Source organism: Podarcis tiliguerta (genome assembly GCF_965153285.1).
Source record: "Podarcis tiliguerta genome assembly, chromosome: 2".
Lineage (NCBI taxonomy): Eukaryota > Metazoa > Chordata > Lepidosauria > Squamata > Lacertidae > Podarcis > Podarcis tiliguerta.
In genome coordinates, this window is record NC_139535.1 from 60,826,695 (window position 1) to 60,845,001 (window position 18,307).

The 18,307-nt window shown below is 43.9% G+C and overlaps 1 protein-coding gene across 2 annotated transcripts in view; it reads left to right on the forward strand.

Moving 5' to 3' along the window:
• The window catches only part of FAT2 (FAT atypical cadherin 2), a 102,304-nt gene that overhangs the window by 80,747 nt on the left and 3,250 nt on the right, over positions 1–18,307 (forward strand). Inside the window, exons 18-23 of one of the 2 annotated variants that reach the window (XM_083422241.1) lie at positions 413–610; positions 1,511–2,321; positions 3,574–3,719; positions 9,334–9,775; positions 13,559–13,715; positions 17,412–17,992. In XM_083422241.1, coding sequence (XP_083278367.1) covers positions 413–610; positions 1,511–2,321; positions 3,574–3,719; positions 9,334–9,775; positions 13,559–13,715; positions 17,412–17,992 — 2,335 coding nt within the window. The remainder of the gene's footprint in view (positions 1–412; positions 611–1,510; positions 2,322–3,573; positions 3,720–9,333; positions 9,776–13,558; positions 13,716–17,411; positions 17,993–18,307) is intronic. The other variant, XM_083422242.1, reaches the window with a different exon arrangement.

An 18,307-nucleotide genomic window follows, 5' to 3' on the forward strand; every position in this document is an offset into this window, starting at 1 on the left:
TTAATCACAGGGTTTCCTATAGGCTAAGAGGCAACTCAAGATTTACAGTAATAATAAAACCAATCTGGTGAAATTCCAGGAATATTTCATTCTTTCACAGTTTTCTACATAGCCCTTGAGTTTAACTGGATTTGAAGATATTAACTGTGTTGCAGTATCTACATTTGGTCAGAAGATTCTTTATAGCATAATTACCAAAATATCTCTTAAAGAGGTATACAAATTGGGACATTTTATTATACTCACGTGCTCTGCTCATGCATAACCCTAGCACTTTTTGTTTCTGTTTTTGTGATGGCCTTTGACCAAAGCTGTAGCTGCAAATGAACCTTGAACCTGTAAGCCAACTTGGCCATTCTGTAACTAGCTAGACAACTGGTCTTTCTCTAACTCTTTTCTCTGAACATTTCAGGAGAACTCTCCAGTTGGCAGTAGTGTCCTGGAGTTCATCATGAGTGACAGAGACTCCCCAGAGAACGGTCCTCCATATTCATTCCAGATCACTGAAGGGAATGATGGAAAGGCATTCCAGATCAATCAGGATGGAGTGTTGCTGACATCATCCATCCTGAACAGAAGAACAAAAGAACAATATCTTCTGCAAGTCCAGGTAGATCCATCTTAGGCTCAAATCACACATTACATGGGAAGATTCTGAGTGGCTCTCCCAGCATTTTTTTTTAATAAATGAAATGGAGTCACAGGGCTGGAGAGCTGCCAGTTTCTTTAGACTTAGAGCAGCAATGCTGACTAAGGGGCCGTTTCTCACATCAAAAGTGCACCTGTTTGTTCTGTTGAGAGAAAGATACAAGTACCTTACAGAGCAAACAGCAGCTTGGAAGTGTGTATTTTGATTGCAAAATCACACTATTGGTTGGGTTAAATAGCCGCTTCCCCAGTGCCACTGCTCCAACAGCATTGGTAACCCACACAGAAAGACCCTTTGGTAACCCATACCTTTAAACAAACATTCCCCACAAAATACTTAGCCTTGAATAAATTACAGACACTCAGCTTTGCAAGTAAGTGACTATTTTGCCCACAGAATTTCAGAAGTTGCAACATAAATGTCTCCATCTGCCAGCAGTAAAATAAAGGTGGAAAAATGGTTCCAAACAACTTGAAAATAAAAGCACTAAATAAAATAAAATATAAGCAATAAAAGTTTCTTTCCTTCCTTTGTTGGGTTAGCAAAGATGCTAGTTATAAAATCTCCATTTAGGGAGATTCAGTTCACTTGCAGGGAGCCATGGCCGCATGCCTCCTTCTTCCAGGAAGCTCAAAGAGAGAGGAAACAAAAGGCTGCCGGGAGCCTGCTAAACTCCACTCCCACTGGCAGCCTGAACTCAGATTAACTCTTTCATTATGCAAGTGTGAGTCGTTAAATGTATATTACATCATTTCTTACCTTGAGGAGGAGACTTGAGGAGGAGACGGAGGCATGCTAGCAACACACTGAGCACAAGTGTTAGTGCACAGTTGTAAACATATGCTGAATTTCCCTCAACAGGTCACAGACAGTGGTATCCCTCCTCTCTCTTCATCTGCATTTGTAAACATCCGGGTGACGCAGCAAAGCAGATATCCACCTTCAGCCCTCTCTCTGGAGATTTTCATCAGTACTAATGAAAGAGCATTCCGCGGTGGGGTTCTTGGCAAAATTCATGCCACGGATCGAGACCCTCACGACACTCTGCTGTACACTCTTGAGTCGGAAGGGCCGGAAAAGAGACACTTCTCCGTGGGAGCTTCAGATGGGAAGATAATTGCAGACGAAAGTCTCCCGCACGGTCACTATGCCCTGAATGTCACTGTCAGTGATGGGACCTTTGCAGCCACAACCAGCGTCCACATCCACGTGTGGTCCTTCAGCCAGGAAGCTGTGAATAAGGCAGTGGTGCTGCACTTCCGCCACCTCACCCCTGAGGAGTTTATAGGCGATCACTGGCGCAACCTGCAAAGGTTTCTGGGAAGCCTCTTTGAAACCAGGCGGCATAATATCCACATGGCTAGCTTGCAGCCTTCAGGTGCTACCAATGGAGTGGACCTTCTACTGGCCATTGGGGAGCCTCATCATCCGTTCTTCCAGCCCAGCTTCCTTGCTAGCCGGATTTCTGAGTCAGCTGAAGAGATGGACCAGCGAGTAGGGCTGAAGATGAAGAAGGTGACTCATGTCCCATGCCAGGAGGGGGGCTGTACCACTCAGCGTGCTTGCAGGGAGACAATGCAGCTTGACCCGGGCATGGTGTTCACTTACAGTACCGCCAGACTCAGCGTTCTCACTCCTCGGCACAGTTTGGAACAAATGTGTTCTTGCAATGGTGAGAAAGTCTTCTGATAAATCACCTCCTTGAAAGTATTTCAGGGTTTTCTGTTGGTGTCCTTTTTGAACATTGTAGAATGCCCTGCATGTTTTGTTTCTTCACACACACACACACACACACACACACACACACACCCTTCTTGCACCTTTGTTGCTCAGACCAAAAATAATGTCTTTCCAAAAACTCAGAAAATAGCTACTCCACCCCCAAACTAACCTGTAACTCAGTGGTAGAGCCTACACCTTGCATGCAGGTGGTCCCAGATTCAGTCCCTAGCATCTCTAGATAGGGTCGGAAATGCCCCTCATCCAAAACCCTGGACATCTGCTGCCTGTCAGCTGAGCTAGATCAACCAACCGCCTGACTTCAAAGAAGTAAGCTTCCTATGTAGTCACTGGGAGCACAACACGGTCCAATCCTTCCCCCTGCCTTCCTGTGAAATCCCTGTGAAACCTACCTGCCTGCCTTGTTCTCCCCAGTTTTTATCCCATACACCCATTTCCTTGCACTGTTGCTCCAACAGCAGTGGGCCGGGGAATTTGGTCTTTCCCATCTCCCTCTCAGATACCTGGCATGCTGCTACACCTAGTATTGCTTCAACTAGGTGTGGTTTTCACAGTGCTTTTGATGGCATCTGTCTGTCTCAAGACGCAATGGAAGACTGCACCACCAGGGATAAAGTCCAACTGTTTAAGAGTGGCTGTGGCTGTAGAGATCAATATGGGAGAGAGGTGTTTTATGGCAGCAGGGGCAGATGAAGGCATCTGGAAATTAATTTTTGAGACTGTCATCCAGTAGGAAATGCAAATTTTGATGACTTCACTCCACGTCTGATGCACTTTTGTAATGTGGATTGCAAGGGGTGTTCATTAAAACCCCTGTTATGCTGTGCCTTAGGGAAGCAGAGCTGGCGTAGCCTTGCAGCTAAAGAAACTGAGCTCTGAATCAGGGGGTCCCTAGTTCAAATCTCACCTCTGCCATGATTTGCTAGGTAAACCTAGGCAAGCTACACACTCTCAGTCCTCCCAACTGCAATACTGGGGGTAGCAATATTGGCTTCCTTTACAGGGTTGCTGCATGGATCTGGTAATGCATGTTCAAATCACACTCAAAAGTGTTATATAAATGTGAAGTATTATTATTAAGTAACACTATAGATCATGTTCAGGATAAAGAATGCATAGAACTGGAAGAGTACTGTATGATGTCCTGTTTCTGAAAATAGCCTTTTTTAAACTTTCGTTTCCAGGTACAGCTTTGAAGTTCAGTGGACACAGCTACATATGGTACCACCACCAAGGCAAAAGGGATTGGCAAATGCAGTTCCACTTGAAAACCCATCAGCTCCATGCCGTCCTGCTCACTACCAATGGAACCAATAGTGCAGTTCTGCAGGTAGGAATTGTGGATCCTTACATCCTCCACTACCACTACCCTGCAACCCAAGGAAGCAGGCACAATGTCCTTCCCCATCTCAAATGTAGAGCACCTACATATATAGCTCAGTTGGTTAGAGTGTGGTGCTAATAACACCAAGATTACAGCTTTGATCCTTGCAAGGGACACCTGCATATTCCTGCATTGCGGGGCATTGGACTGGATGATTCTCAGGGTCCCTTCCAACTCTTTGATTCTATATGTAGAGATGCACTTTGCAACAACAACAAAAGGAGGGGGAGGTCAAAAAAACAAACATTGTGGTTTCTTGAAAAGTCAGTAAGTTTCCATCTTTATTTAAAGAAGTATATCTAAACTTATAAAAGTAATATCATTGTGGTGGTGTACGATAAAATCATTAAAACTTAATAGAATTATAAAATCATAATATACAGAACAAACGGTCAAGACTGAACCAAATTAATTCTCCAGTTACAACTGACTGTTTTCAGCAGGCAATGAAATAGCCAAAATTGGAGGTGCCCCTCTGTTTTCAGCAGGAACAGTGTACCAGAATCTTGGTGCCACTGTACTAAAGGCTAAACAAATATGTGATAACTTTGGGACATCAGGCTTTATACAGATTATACCAGTCTTAACTTGGTAATGAACTGGCAATCAATGCAGAGCTTTCAGTATCAGGGTATCCTGCCAATTCAATAAACTTACGAACTTGGGAAGCCTCAGGGCTTCCATTTCACCATGATCCGAGTTCATGGTTCAGTTCCTCTCATCCTGGCCACACAGGAAAGAGCAATCATCAATTCCAGTGGGCTGCCATAATTATCTCAATACATATCTATGTCTTTCAAGTGGAGAGGTGCTGAAATATAGTGCCATGGGCCATGTGGTTGATCTGGATGAATGAATAAGCTTCTCACATTTGGGGTCAAAACTGAGCAGACAGTCATCTGCTCACCCTGTTAACACAGGAACATAGAAAGCTACCTTATGCTGAGTGAGATCATTGGTCCATCTACCTCAGTATTGTATACACTGATTGGCCACAGATCTCCAGGTGGAAGAAATATGTTTCAGGCAGAAGATATTCCCAGCCCTACCTGGAGATGCTGAGGATTGAACTAGCATGCAAGAAGATGGCCTACCACTGCGCTATGGCCCTTTCCCCCCATTAAAGCAGCCATGGGAGATTGTCTACATATCGAGCACCTAATTTAATCAACAGAGCAGTGCTGAGGGAATGGGAACTTCACCCCTTCCCACCCCATGTGTTACTGTTCAGCCTGAACCTGCTGTTAACCCCACTGTGGGGTTGAAGGGACAGGCATCATCCATGAAGTCTATGGGGGCTTTTTACCTTCACCACCCACTTTCTTAAACAACACTCATACAATTGCTTAAACTGAATTAGGTTGAGACTAGCTGCTAATCTTCAAGACAAAATTTGCACATTCAGTTCGCACAATTATGGTGGATCTGCAGAAGTTGCACAACAAACCTATTCCCCAAAAATATCAGACTTCTTGTGATAAGGAAAGTAATGGAAAAGACACTGGGAGGTGTGAGGAACGCTTGCCTTGATGCAACATCAGCAAACAGCCAGCATTGACTAATCTTCATGCAGGAAAAAAAAAAAAAAGAATGACTGCTCAACAAAATGGCTGTCTGTCCTCCTACGCAGCATTCAATGAAAAAGAACATGCTTAACGGGCATGAGGTTAGAAATATTGAATATCCTTTGATGATTCATAAGGGGAGAAGGCAGTCACAGAATTGCCTCCTACATTTCTAACACTCAAGAGCCATTGGATAAAGATGAATATGTAAAGCGCTCAGCTAATTATAGCTATTCAGGTAGTCTGATGACAGTTTATAATAATTACTACACATAATTCATTAGCTTTTAATGATCTAGCCTGTTTACACAATGAGTCTGAGATAAAAACACCTCACGCATCTTGTTGCTGTTTTTCTCGCACGTCTCCTAATAGTTTTATCTTATTGTGTCACTTATTGTGGGACAGAATCCCCCCAATTCCTCAATCCTGGTCTAGCTCTGGCTTTTCTTACTGCAATCGGTGGAATTAGAGAGATGCTTAGCACTTTTGGAAATCCAGTTCCACAGGTTTTCCTAGCGCTGGCTATCACAGGCACAGCCTCTAAGCTGAGGTCTCCGTTTAGTTGTTTCACCACAATTTTAATTAACTTCTTATCTTTGTTTTTACGTGATCCATAGCTTGTGTTTTTATTAGTAATGATTCAGATTTGACAGATAACATTTATTTTATGTATTTTAGTGGTTTTGGTGTATCTTGGTGGTTTTAGGAAGATCACAGTAGAAAAACACAAAAATACACAATACACAAACAAAACAATACCCTCCCTCAGTTTAAAAGGCTGTGTAGATTGTTTAATTAGCCAAAGGCCTGGGAGAAGAAAAATGTTTCCACCTGGTGCCTAAAGATAAGTACGAAGGCACCAGGCGAGCCTCCCTGGGGAGGGAATTCTACAAATGGGGAGCCACTGCAAAAAAGGCCTGTTCTCGTGTTGCCACCCTCCAAACCTATTATGGAGAAGACACAGGCTTGGGGGCTGGTAAAACGGTCTTTGTGGGCCGCATCCAGCCCATGGGCCGCACGTTGCTGACCCCTGCTTTAATTGATGGGAGGCCTTTTTTCAGGATCATCCTACATGACTTACTCCTTGATGAACAGCCCATGTGAAAGAAGAAGCGAGTTAGTCAAGCACCAACATGCGCTTATATTTCTCTTGATGAGTTTCATCACTCAAGACATCTAGCCAGAAGCAGGAACATTTTAATCTGATATCATTCCCTTTTCTTTCTTTTTTGGCTGTACTTTTAGAATCTTTATGGAATTCAAAGGTGTGCTCACTGCTTCTCCCTTGGCAGCAGAGGAAGAACTTCACCCTCCAGATACAGTTTTCTTTTGATTTGATGGTCCTTGGTTGAGTTTAATGCACCTTGATGCAGAAAGAGGAGCTTGTAACTCACTGACTCCAAATGTTTACTATATCTTTCGCCATTGCTACAGCACAGCACTTAGCAGAGAAAACAAATTACTTTAAAATTACCTTTGAATCCCTTGCCCCATTTGTTTAGTTTAAAAAAACCACACAGCTATTTTATCATTGTAATACTTCAGTGCACAATCTGTCCTAAGCACATTTAAATCCTAATGATTTCAACGAGAGAATGAAGCAGTCTGCTTGGCTGACATCAGCAGCATCTTAAAGTGATTAACTTTGGTCAAATTGTATCTTTACGGTTGTTCTATCATTCACTCCTTGAAATAGATTCCCCCCCCCCCTTCCTTTCACCCTCCCAACATCTTTCCTCCACAGCTATTTACATCACAATCTGTGAGCAAAGCTGTTCAGCAGGGCTCATAAATGGTGTAAAACATATGAAATTAAAATAATGTTATAAAGGTCTGTTAAATAGCACAAAGGCACAGCCAACAATCAAACAGGTATGAATCCCCTCCCTAACAAGGAAACAAAAAAGACGGTAAAATGTAATTTGCAGAAATTGCAACAGATTTTTCACTTGCGAAACATAGGCTGGGCTTAGACAGGCCTTTTCGGAGAATAAATTCCATAGGGAAGGGCATTCTGGCAAGCACTCTTCTGCAGCCCTCCATAAACATAAGTGACAGGATGGGCTTAATAAGAGGGTAGGAACCATAACTCAATGCCCAAACACATGCCTTGCGTGTAGAAGGTCCCTGCTTTGATTCCTAGCTGGACTAGATAGGTCATTGCATTGATCCAGCAGGCTTATCTTGCGTTCTGTGAGCTATAGGTTTGGTGTGGGTATATGTATATCTTACTATTCACTATAATTTATTTGTTATTGAGAATATTGATGATAGTAATAGCATGTTTAAGAAAAATAAAATAAATATTGTTCTAGAAAAGAAGTAAGGTATAGTATTTCCTTGACTGTAATGATTCATTCCAAAGAAAATCACTGTAATCTCACCTCATTGAGAATAATGATTTTCTTTAAACAAAATCCAACAAACTAGCTCCCTTTTCATACTATATAATTTCTGTAGAAAGGATATCCTTAGGGAAAGTAGGTCCCACACACACACACACACCTTAAGATCTGTGTAAAGTTGCAATTTCACCACAACCACTCAAATATGTGTCACTATACCATAGCAGTTGTCAAGGCAGATCTTTACCACTACTCCCTCACCCTCTGCCTTCATCTTCCCCTGGAATTGACTCTGGGAGAGTCAGTAAAACTTCTAGAGCAGCACACAGTGGTGGAAAATGGGGGATAGTTCCATCTGGAAAGCCAAAATGCTTCTGCTGACAGAACTTTTGCCCTTAGTAGGAGGGATTCAAGAGCATGCTCTAACTTTAGGTTCTCGCAATTAAAGTGGAACAAAGGGCTCTGTTACACCCAGCACAACAGACCCACTTTATAATAAGACTTTTTGTGGTTTTGAAAGTGGGGGAAATGCATTGAAAAATGTGGGTGTCCCACATTCCTACAAGCAAATCTGGATGAATGCAGGACCAGTGCTCATGGTTGCATAAACAAATCAAAACAGATAATCTAACCTCCACATTAGCTTTGTGTAAGCAAATCAGGATGAATGTTCAGGGTGGAATTCAACATAGCACTAAGTGGGGGGTGCAGGACACCCCCACCCCCCCAAAAAAACTGTTCTGGGGGTCTCACCAATCTTCCAGAGCAGATTTAGGAGGCATGGAGGGGGAGACCTTGTTCTGTGCACACAACAACTTAGCTGAATAGATAGGTCTTCTGGAGCAGCTGGTCTCTGCTTCCATCTTGCTGAGAAGCTGCTGACTATTACAGTCAATCTTTTTCTCTGCCTCTATGTTTTCTCTGCTGACTCTCCCCGGTGCAAAACTGTCAGCTGCCTTCCGCTGTTTGGATTCTGCCAACACTCCTCTACTGGCGCCAGCAAAAGAGCAGCTCCAGCTTAGGCAGCAACTTCTATAGCATTAACAAGAGGGCGAGAACAGAGTTGTTGCACAGCCATTTGGTAGGCAAGTCGTCAGTCAAGTCTTCCCGAGTGCCAGTGTTATTTCTTTACTTCTGAATCATCTAAGGTCCAAATGGCAGGCATGAATTTTGAATGGCTGTAAATTCTAGGAAGAATCAATCTTAATTAATGGCAGTGCAAGTTTGGGTTATAATGTATGTACTGTATTTTCTGAGCTTCTTTGGATTCACTTTTCCATTTTGTTTGGTTTATCTATATCGTTTTGGTGCGGGAACCCACAATAAAATACCACTGTAAAATTGTGTTTGATGCTTAGGCTGTGAACACACTGTACCTTTAAACCACATTTGAAGCACATCCCTACCCCCAGTCAAAGAATTCTGGGCACTATACTTAACCCTTCACAGAGTTACAATTCCCAACATCCTTAGCAGACTACCGTGCCCTGAATTCACTGAGGAGGGAAACGTGCTTAGATTAGAATGTGCTTAAAGGTATAGAGTGAATGCAGCCCCAGACTCTAAAAACAGAACAAGAAAGCAAAATGGACACTATTTATTTATTTATTTAGCAAATACCTATGCCTGTTTTGGTATGTTTTGCAGCTTGTGAATGGAGTGCCTCTCCTTGGGTACAGATGTCGGAGTGGTTTCAGCGGTAACCTTTCGTCCAGCCAATTTGTGGGTGACGGAAAGTGGCACTCTGTCTTCCTGGAAGTGAAAGGCAGTTCCATCCGTTTGCTTGTTGACAGCTTGGGAAATGCCTCTCTGCAGCTCCCTGAGGCCTGCAACCCTTCCCATTCCAGGAGAGATCTGCTCATTGGAGGGTTTGTGCAGCACCATCAGGCTCAGAGGGTCACTGATGGGTTCAGAGGGTGCCTGGATGCCATTACACTCGATGGAAGAGACCTGGTGGCCATACCAAAGGAAAAGAGGTCCAGGGGTGTTGTTGAAGAGGCAGGCGTTCGGCAATGCTGCCCACACACCGGTGCCTGTAGGAGCAACCCCTGCCTCAATGATGGACTCTGCATTGAGATACAAGGTGGAGGTAAGAGCTGTGTTAATAACAGTAATGGCCAATGTACAAGTTTTTTTTTGGGGGGGGGATAGAGCAGCGTCCCCAGCTTGACAGCCTCCAGATGTTTTGGCCTTCAGCTCCCAACACCCCTGACCATTGGCCATGCTGGCTGAGGCTGATAGGAGTTGTACTTTGAAACATCCATAGGGCACAAAGCTAGGGAAGGCTGGCCTTGAGAAATAACAGCAGGGATTAGTCACATTTAAGGAAAATGGCTTCTGTGAAAATATGAACGATAGTGGAGACATTGATCTGTTTAGGATGTCTCGTTGCCTCTTCATAAAGCATGGCTTAAGAAGCCAGAAATGAGCATAAAACCTGCACACAGGGCTTTTTTTTCAGGGGAAACTCACAGAAACTCAGGCCCGGCACCTCTCAGGTGGGCACCATTGCCATTCTAAGAGAATGAGGGAGGTGTTTGTGGTGAATTCTAGCACCTCTTTTTTTAGAAAAATAACACTGCCTGCCCACACTTCCTTTACCTCTGCTCCTGGCTTAATATCCTGATTGGTTAACCAACATTAAACCAGACTTCTCTGTTTGGAATGTACCAAGGAACTCTGGTTTAAACAAGCCAGGATCTTCATGTCAAAGCCAGCACACAAGGGGAAGAGGAAGGCAGAGGCAAGAGACTTGACCCAGGCTTATGGTTTATGGAACTGGCAGTGTTACAGGTGAACTGGGCTTGTGTGACGCTGGCTGCTGTTGCCAGGTATTCCCACTAGCTGGAACTTCTTGAGCTGATAAGGTCAATTGGGAAATTCCAAATGATTTGATCATGGAAGGACCAAACTGCTTCATTGCCTTCATTCAAATGTGGCTGGGGGAAAAGGCAGCAGAAAGAAAGCTCTTCCTCCAATTTTCTGTTCCCGTCCCTTCTTTCAATAACTTAAGCACTTGGGAGTCTTTAGATCCATTTGTACTGTCAGACAGGAGTAGAGGTTTACTTGGTTTGTCTGTACCTTCCTTCCTTCCTACCTACCCAATATTTGTATCCTGCCCTTCCTCCAAGGAGCTCAAGGCATTTTCTCCACATAGCAACCCTAAGCTGAGGTTGGGTGGACTAGCCTCAAGTCACCCAATGGGCTTATTGCAGGGCTGCCAGACAAACGGCAGCTGCTGAATTCCTACACATCAGCCTCTCCCCCTTTACATCAACAGTGCAAGGGACAAGAATGTGGAAAGTGTGGGATTTTCTCTTTGCCAGCATTAGCTGCAAAGGGGGAAGGGTGTGGAATGGATGAAGGTTTTAGCCTGTGGCCAGCGAAGAAGATTTGGATAACAAGAATGTTTAGGCTGGCAGGATGGGAGGAGCAGGGGAACCTGTTTTGGCCTGTGAGTATTTTGGAAGGCAAGCGAGTGGCACTGGGAAAGGGGCTTAAATAATTGGGTTGGGAACTCCAAAGAGAGGCATATTCATTACAAAGGCATGCATGTACTCAGGCCCAAAGTCGGTGAGTAATAATTTTCAATTAGAATGCAATGGTGGTTATTGGGAGGCTAGACTTGGAAAGATAGCACATTAGAAGAGGAAAAGATGAGGGCTTTTTACGGGTTTGGCACCATACTTAAAACAGTCCTTCTCCCTCAGCAAAATCACATATAGCAAAATGTGTGTTGTTCTGGTGCCTCCTGAGCAGAGGTGCTTAGGCCTTCAGCTGTCTCTAGTCTAGTGGCCACATGTGAACACTGATCCTTGGACAAATGGCTTTAATGGTAAGCCCAGAAGTTATCTGTACTATACATTTCAAGCAACCTCATACCACTTTAAGCAGTCATGGCTTCCACCAAAGAATCCCGGGAACTGAGGTTTGTTAAGGGTGCTGAGAGTTAGGAAACCACTACAGTGGTACCTCGGATTACATACACTTCAGGTTACATACGCTTCAGGTTACAGACTCCGCTAACCCAGAAATAGTGCTTCAGGTTAAGAATTTTGCTTCAGGATGAGAACAGAAATCTTGCTCCAGCGGTGCAGCAGCAGCAGGAGGCCCCATTAGCTAAAGTGGTGCTTCAGGTTAAGAACAGATTCATGTTAAGTACGGACCTCCAGAATGAATTAAGTACTTAACCCGAGGTACCACTGTATTCCCCTCACAGAGCTCAGAGTGGTTTACCATTCAGCCCCTCTTCCCAGGGAACTCTAGGAATTGTAACTCTGTGGAGGAAATAGGGGTCTCCTAACAACTCTCAGCACCCTTATCAACCATACTTCCCAGGGTTCTTTGGGGAAAGCCATGACTCTTTAAAGCAATATAAATGTACGCTCCAAGTGGGGCTTTACATTCAGACACGTAGTCCTTGATTGACTGGTTTTATTTCCATTTGGTAACCCATGAGCTTCATTTGGGGGGGGGGGGACAAATCCTAAACTCCAGCTCTAGTGCACAAGCATGATGTGCAATGAGCTTTAAGCAGAATCATTTTTACACTCCCTGTCACTGGTGTCCACATCAGTGGAAAGCATTCCGTCCTAATGTTCATGGGAGAAAGCCACAAATTTTATAAGCAAGGAGGACACCCAGCAAAGGTGCTCATTGGCTTGCAGAGATTTTTCCTTTCCCTATCCTGGGGTGGTGGTGGGACTGATGGGTGCTTGGAGGTGACTTGGAGAGCAGTGTGTGGTAATGGGAGACACACACTGAGAAACACTTTGAACCACCTTCTGTAGGCATGTGCACCTTTTGTTATTTCTGCCTGAAGCCTGCTGTCGAGTTGCATGCCCTGACAGGTGAGCAGTTAGCAAAAGGCAGAGAGCACACGTCCTCCTTTCCTTCAGCTCAGAGCAAAAGCTTACAATTCTTGTCTTGTCAGATCAGCAGCTCAGGCGCACTTGTCAGACAACAATTTTCAGAGAGACAAGGGCGTATAAGTTCATGTCCTCATAGATTTACATGCGCTTCTGCAGCACGCGGTGACAGCATGCTTGGGGACATGCATGACGGTCTCCGTGTGATGGTGGGAAGACGCCCGTACGAAGTGTGTGCCTGCATAAATGCAGTCGCCATGGTTGGGATGTTCTGGAATGCCAACAATAAGCTAAAACAGACCCAGAATTGGTATCTGAGCATCGTCTGATCATTTTGTAGGTGCATTTCCCTTGGGCACTTGTGCTGGGAGAAAACAGGAAGGTGCAAAATATAGTAAGCGAAATGGCAATGGAGAGTAATGTCTTTTGTGGCCGCGATTCCACATGCGCTATCCAATAGGTGCCCATGACGCCAGTGCAGTTGAGGTAGTGCAACTGCTGTGCTAATTACTGTAGTAGTTTGAGCAGTGAATGGTTCCGATTTCCCCAGCAACTCAACATTTGTTTCGGTGCATCGTAAATGTTATTTCCCAGGAATGGATGGCTGTAACAATGGTGCATTCCACACAGGGCTGGCCGTACCATAAGGCAGAGTGAGGCAATTGCCTCAGGCAGTAGATTGGAGGGCAAGAGCCCTAATATCCCTCCTGAGCCCCTGGCCATTCTCCCCTTTTGCAGATCTGAGCAATACGTGCTACAGAGCTGTCCTGCTCCCTCATAACTGCTCTACCACCCTCAGGTGCACTGGAAAACACTATCATCAAATTGCTGGGCAGCAGGGTGTGGGATTCCACTGTCATCCAGCTTCTTAAATTGAATTGGGTGGGAGGGCCTATCTTGTCCTTTGCCTCCGGGCTGGTTCCCTGATTCCGCACATGAAAAAATGTCATTCTGGTTTCACTTGTTTTTCAAACCTTTTCCATTTTCCCCCTTCCTGTCACTAGGTTATTCTTGCATCTGCCCCATCCAGTTTTCTGGAGACCACTGCGAAGTTGCTGATAACCTTTGTGAAGGCAAGCCCTGTTTGCATGGAGGGACTTGTGCCCTCTCCGAGAAAGGCGGCTATACCTGCCATTGCCCAGAGTGGTACTGGGGAGAAAGGTAGGTGTGGCCCTTAAGCATTACCCCCTCCATGCTTGAATGACACAAGAAGCAGAGAATCATAGCATTACCAACAGTTTTCATGCCACATCTGAAATGCAACATCTGTCAGAGGAGTCGGTTTACACGCTTCAGATGCTAGATGGGTTCACACATGCTCATTCAGAATGGATGCCCTAATTCCATTTTTTAAAAAACACTGCAAAATAATAACTGCCTGTAGAGTTTCGCTATCAACCAGTGGCAGCCTCTTACTTAAAGATGAAGTCAGGTGAGATCTCGTAGTTACAAAAAGTTGTTGGCGGGTCTTTGAATTCACTCAGATGATTAGAGAAAAAAGAAAGGCTGGTTAATATTTATAATAATCTTGCTTTGAGGACAACCATGAAAAAGGAGAATAACTCTCCTCATCTTGCCTGTGTGAGGAAAATGCACAAAGTGTCACTAGATGGTGCTGCTGTACAAGCACATCAGGTTATTCTGTAGGTCTTTGGCTGCATAACTGATGAGTAATGTATTTTCATTATTATTCCCTGCCATCAATGTCACTATTATTAATTAATTCAATGGGAAATTATTTACACACATAGCAAATACAGTTGTTTGGGGGAGGAGCAGGATGTTTGGGGTTATGGGAACCCAATTATGGATCTCCCTAGGCTATACACACCAGATCCTAGTGGCTGAGACACTTTTGCCTACCTCCCCATTTTTTGAGGCAGCTGGGGCCCCTCAATGTTCAAGGGGCATTCAACTCTACCCCATGGCTCCTCGTGACATCGCACATGTGACATCAGGACGTTGTGTCGGGGCCCCTCAATCATCTTGAGAAGTTGGTGCCTCTGCTCATGGCACAGCACCAACAATTGCCCAAGTCAGGCTCTGGCTAAAGCCTCGGGGCTAGGAAGCGCATCTCACCAGCCTGACCAACACTCACCACCAGGCCCAGATGGCATTGTGTAGGCATCACTTCACTTGAGAGTAAAGCTTGACCCCCATCCAGCTAGCTGCTCCCCTTCCTCCTCCATCCACCTGGTTTTGGGGATCTCTGAGAAAGGTCCAAGGGTATCCTCAGAGCCAGGTATTGTAGGTGAGGTGGCCAGAAAAATGCCTCTTCAGCTGCTGCTTTTTGCTACTGTGGCTTTTCTAAACTCAGTGGGTTTTTTAAGCTTTAAAAGTTGTAAAAGTACTTTCCAGCACAGCAAAGCACATTAGCACCAGAGGCCTTCTCAGTGACTTTACCTAAAATCCCTTTGTCTGAAGAAGGATGCCTTTGACTCCTTCTCAGAACCCAGATGGCAGAGAAGTGGTTGTAAAAAAAAAAAGTAGGAGAGGGGGCTGTGGGCATATGATAAATTTTTGCTAGCTTGACTGGTGTCATGTACCATCTGTAGATCATTTTCATTATATTCTCTCTTATGGCATTACATGCCGTGAATTTCATACCAGTAGTCCATAACCGTTCCCAGTCAGCTAGCATTATGTTATGACCAACATCTTGTGCCCACTTAATCATTACTGATTTCACTTCCTCATCCTGTGTGTTCCATTTCAGCAGCAAGTTATACATTCTTGACAATATCTTTGTTTTGGGTTCTAACAGTTCTGTTTCCAATTTTGATTTTTCCACCTGGAACCCAATTTTTCTATCCAATTTAAATGCCTCCATTATCTGGTGATAGTGGAGCCAATCGCGGACTTTGCTTTTTAACTTATCAAAACTCTGTAGTTTCAATTTGTCTCCATCTTGTTCTAAAATCTCCCAATATTTTGGCCAATTGGCCTCCATATTGAGTTTCTTTAAAGCTTTTGCTTCCATTGGAGACAACCACCTTGGAGTCTTGTTTTCCAAAAGATCTTTATATCTAGTCCATACATTAAACAGTGCTTTCCTGACAATGTGAATTTTGAACATTCTATGCACTTTAACCTTATCATACCATAGATATGCATGCCAACCAAATACATTATTAAATCCTTCCAAATCCAATAAATCTGTGTTTTCAAGAAGTAGCCATTCTTTCAACCAGCAAAAAGCTGCTGCTTCATAATAAAGTTTCAAGTCCGGCAGGGCAAAGCCTCCTCTTTCCTTTGCGTCTGTTAATATTTTAAATTTTATTCTTGGCTTTTTGCCCTGCCAGACAAATCTAGATATGTCCTTCTGCCACTTCTTGAAACAGTCAGTTCTGTCAATGATCTGGAATGTCTGGAATAAAAACAGCATTCTTGGCAATACATTCATCTTTATCACCGCAATGCGGCCCAATAAGGAGAGTTTCAAATTAGACCATGTATCTAGATCCTTCTTTATCTCCATCCAACATTTGTCATAATTATCTTTATATAAGTTCCCATTTTTAGCAGTCATGATAATTCCCAAGTATTTTACTTTTTTCACCACTGTCAAACCTGTTTCATTCTGAAACCTTTCTTTTTCAATTTCTGTGAAATTTTTTGTCAAAACCTTAGTTTTTGTTTTGTTTAATTTAAAACCTGCCAATTGACCAAACTCTTGAATCAGTTCTAGAACTTTTTTCACACTAGATTCTGGCTCCTGTAATGTCAAAACCAGGTCATCTGCAAAAGCTCTTAATTTATATTGTTTAGCTCCGACCTGTATCCCTTTGACCATTTGGTCCTTTCTAATCATATTCAGCAACACCTCCAGAACTGAAATAAAAAGCAAAGGGGAAATAGAAGAAGAAGAAGAAGAAGAGTTTGGATTTGATATCCCGCCTTTCACTCCCTTTAAGGAGTCTCAAAGCGGCTAACATTCTCCTTTCCCTTCCTCCCCCACAACAAACACTCTGTGAGGTGAGTGGGGCTGAGAGACTGTGACTGGCCCAAGGTCACCCAGCAGCTGCATGTGGAGGAGCGGAGACACGAACCCGGTTACCCAGATTACGTGACTACCGCTCTTAACCACTACACCACACTGGCTCTCCTGGGCAACCTTGTCGTGTTCCTTTTTCTATTCTGAACTCCTCAGTCAAAACATTATTAACAATTAGTTTCGCCTTTTGTTCAGAATAGATTGCTCCTATACCATTTTCAAATTCTTGGCCATAAAGCTTATGGCCTCTCATCCTGTTCACCAGCATTCCCATGCCAGACTGTCTGGCTTTCTATGAACATTTGTTCTTCCTTTGTCTTTGATACCATGTTATACGCAGGTTATACACCAAAGTGTTTTCAAAGTGTGGTCATGCTATAGAATGATTATCACTGAAGAGAAATGACTTCAAGTTTTGAACTATTATGAACTTTTATAGTATTAAAATGGAAATGGTTTTGTTAGCACACCAGCAATATTTACAGTAAAAAAATTTTTTAAAAGGAATTAAATGAACATTCTGAACAGAACATTGTTTTTTACAAAAATAGCTTTGTTTTTTTAAAACCTGGGGTTTTTTTTTGCATATTGACAACTATACACTTTGAATCAGTTCTTCTGAATTAGATCCCGATGGCTGGATTTAGCTACACTTAATTGTAATTCTTCCACTGAAGGCAATATGAATTAAGATACCTAATTGTTTCTTCAATGGTATTATGGACACAACCATTTTTAGCTAGACTGGAATGCAGTTTTTTTGTTCCTCTGGCACTGTAACTCCCCGATGATCTCACAGGTAGAGTCTCTGATACGTGTGATGTCACATTGTTTAATGATGCCTTCCGTCATCTTTTCCGCAGATGTGAAAAAGTTGCGGAGAAATGCCTGGAAAACCCATGTCTGAACTCTGCGCGCTGTGTGAATTCTGATGGTTCCATTCACTGCATCTGCACGGGCGACTTCCAGGGAGCATTCTGCACGCAGAAAATTGTGACTCCAACAATTAGTCCATCCAGCTGGATCTTGGGGTCTGGAGAAATTGCCGTGATTTCTGCTGGGCTGTTAGGTGTCCTCATCCTGGTGACAGCATTTGTACTTATCCGCAAATTCTACTGCCAGAAAGTCAAGGCTCACAAGCCTGTGGCCAAAGAAGACCCAGACCTGCTCTCCAAAAGCGAATTATCCAAAAGTGTCGGGGTTGGCACTCAAGGTCTTACCCCCATTGAATTAAACATCCTCAGCGACGGTCACCACCACCATCTCGATGCACTAGACCCAGGCAAGCCTGCTGTCACATCGGAGTTTGCGACCTTCAACACAAACCATGTTCAGAAACAGCGGGGCGCCATTGTGTGCAGTGTGGCCCCCAATCTCCCAATTGCCACGCCCTCACCTGAAAATGAGCCCGTCATCAAGAGCACCTGGGCTGGAGAAAAGATGGGTTTGTTGGACCTTCTTTCTCTCTCCCCCCCCCCCCCTTTCCCTCTGCTGCGTTGGTGTGCTTCCAAATGACGTTCCTTCCCAGCAGTTAGTGCTCGCAGTTGTTGTTGTTGTGTGAGATGTCTTTGTCTCACAGTAGCCATTCTGTCACAGGGATCTCCATTTCTTGCCATTCAAAACACAATATTTTGTCTCTGGGGGAACATATTTTCTCCTTTGCCCTTTGCCTAGATCATTGGTTGTGCTAGGGTTGATGTGAGTATTGTGTAACTTTGGCTGTGCCCATTACGTCAGTGGTCAGAAGCTTCTCCTGCCA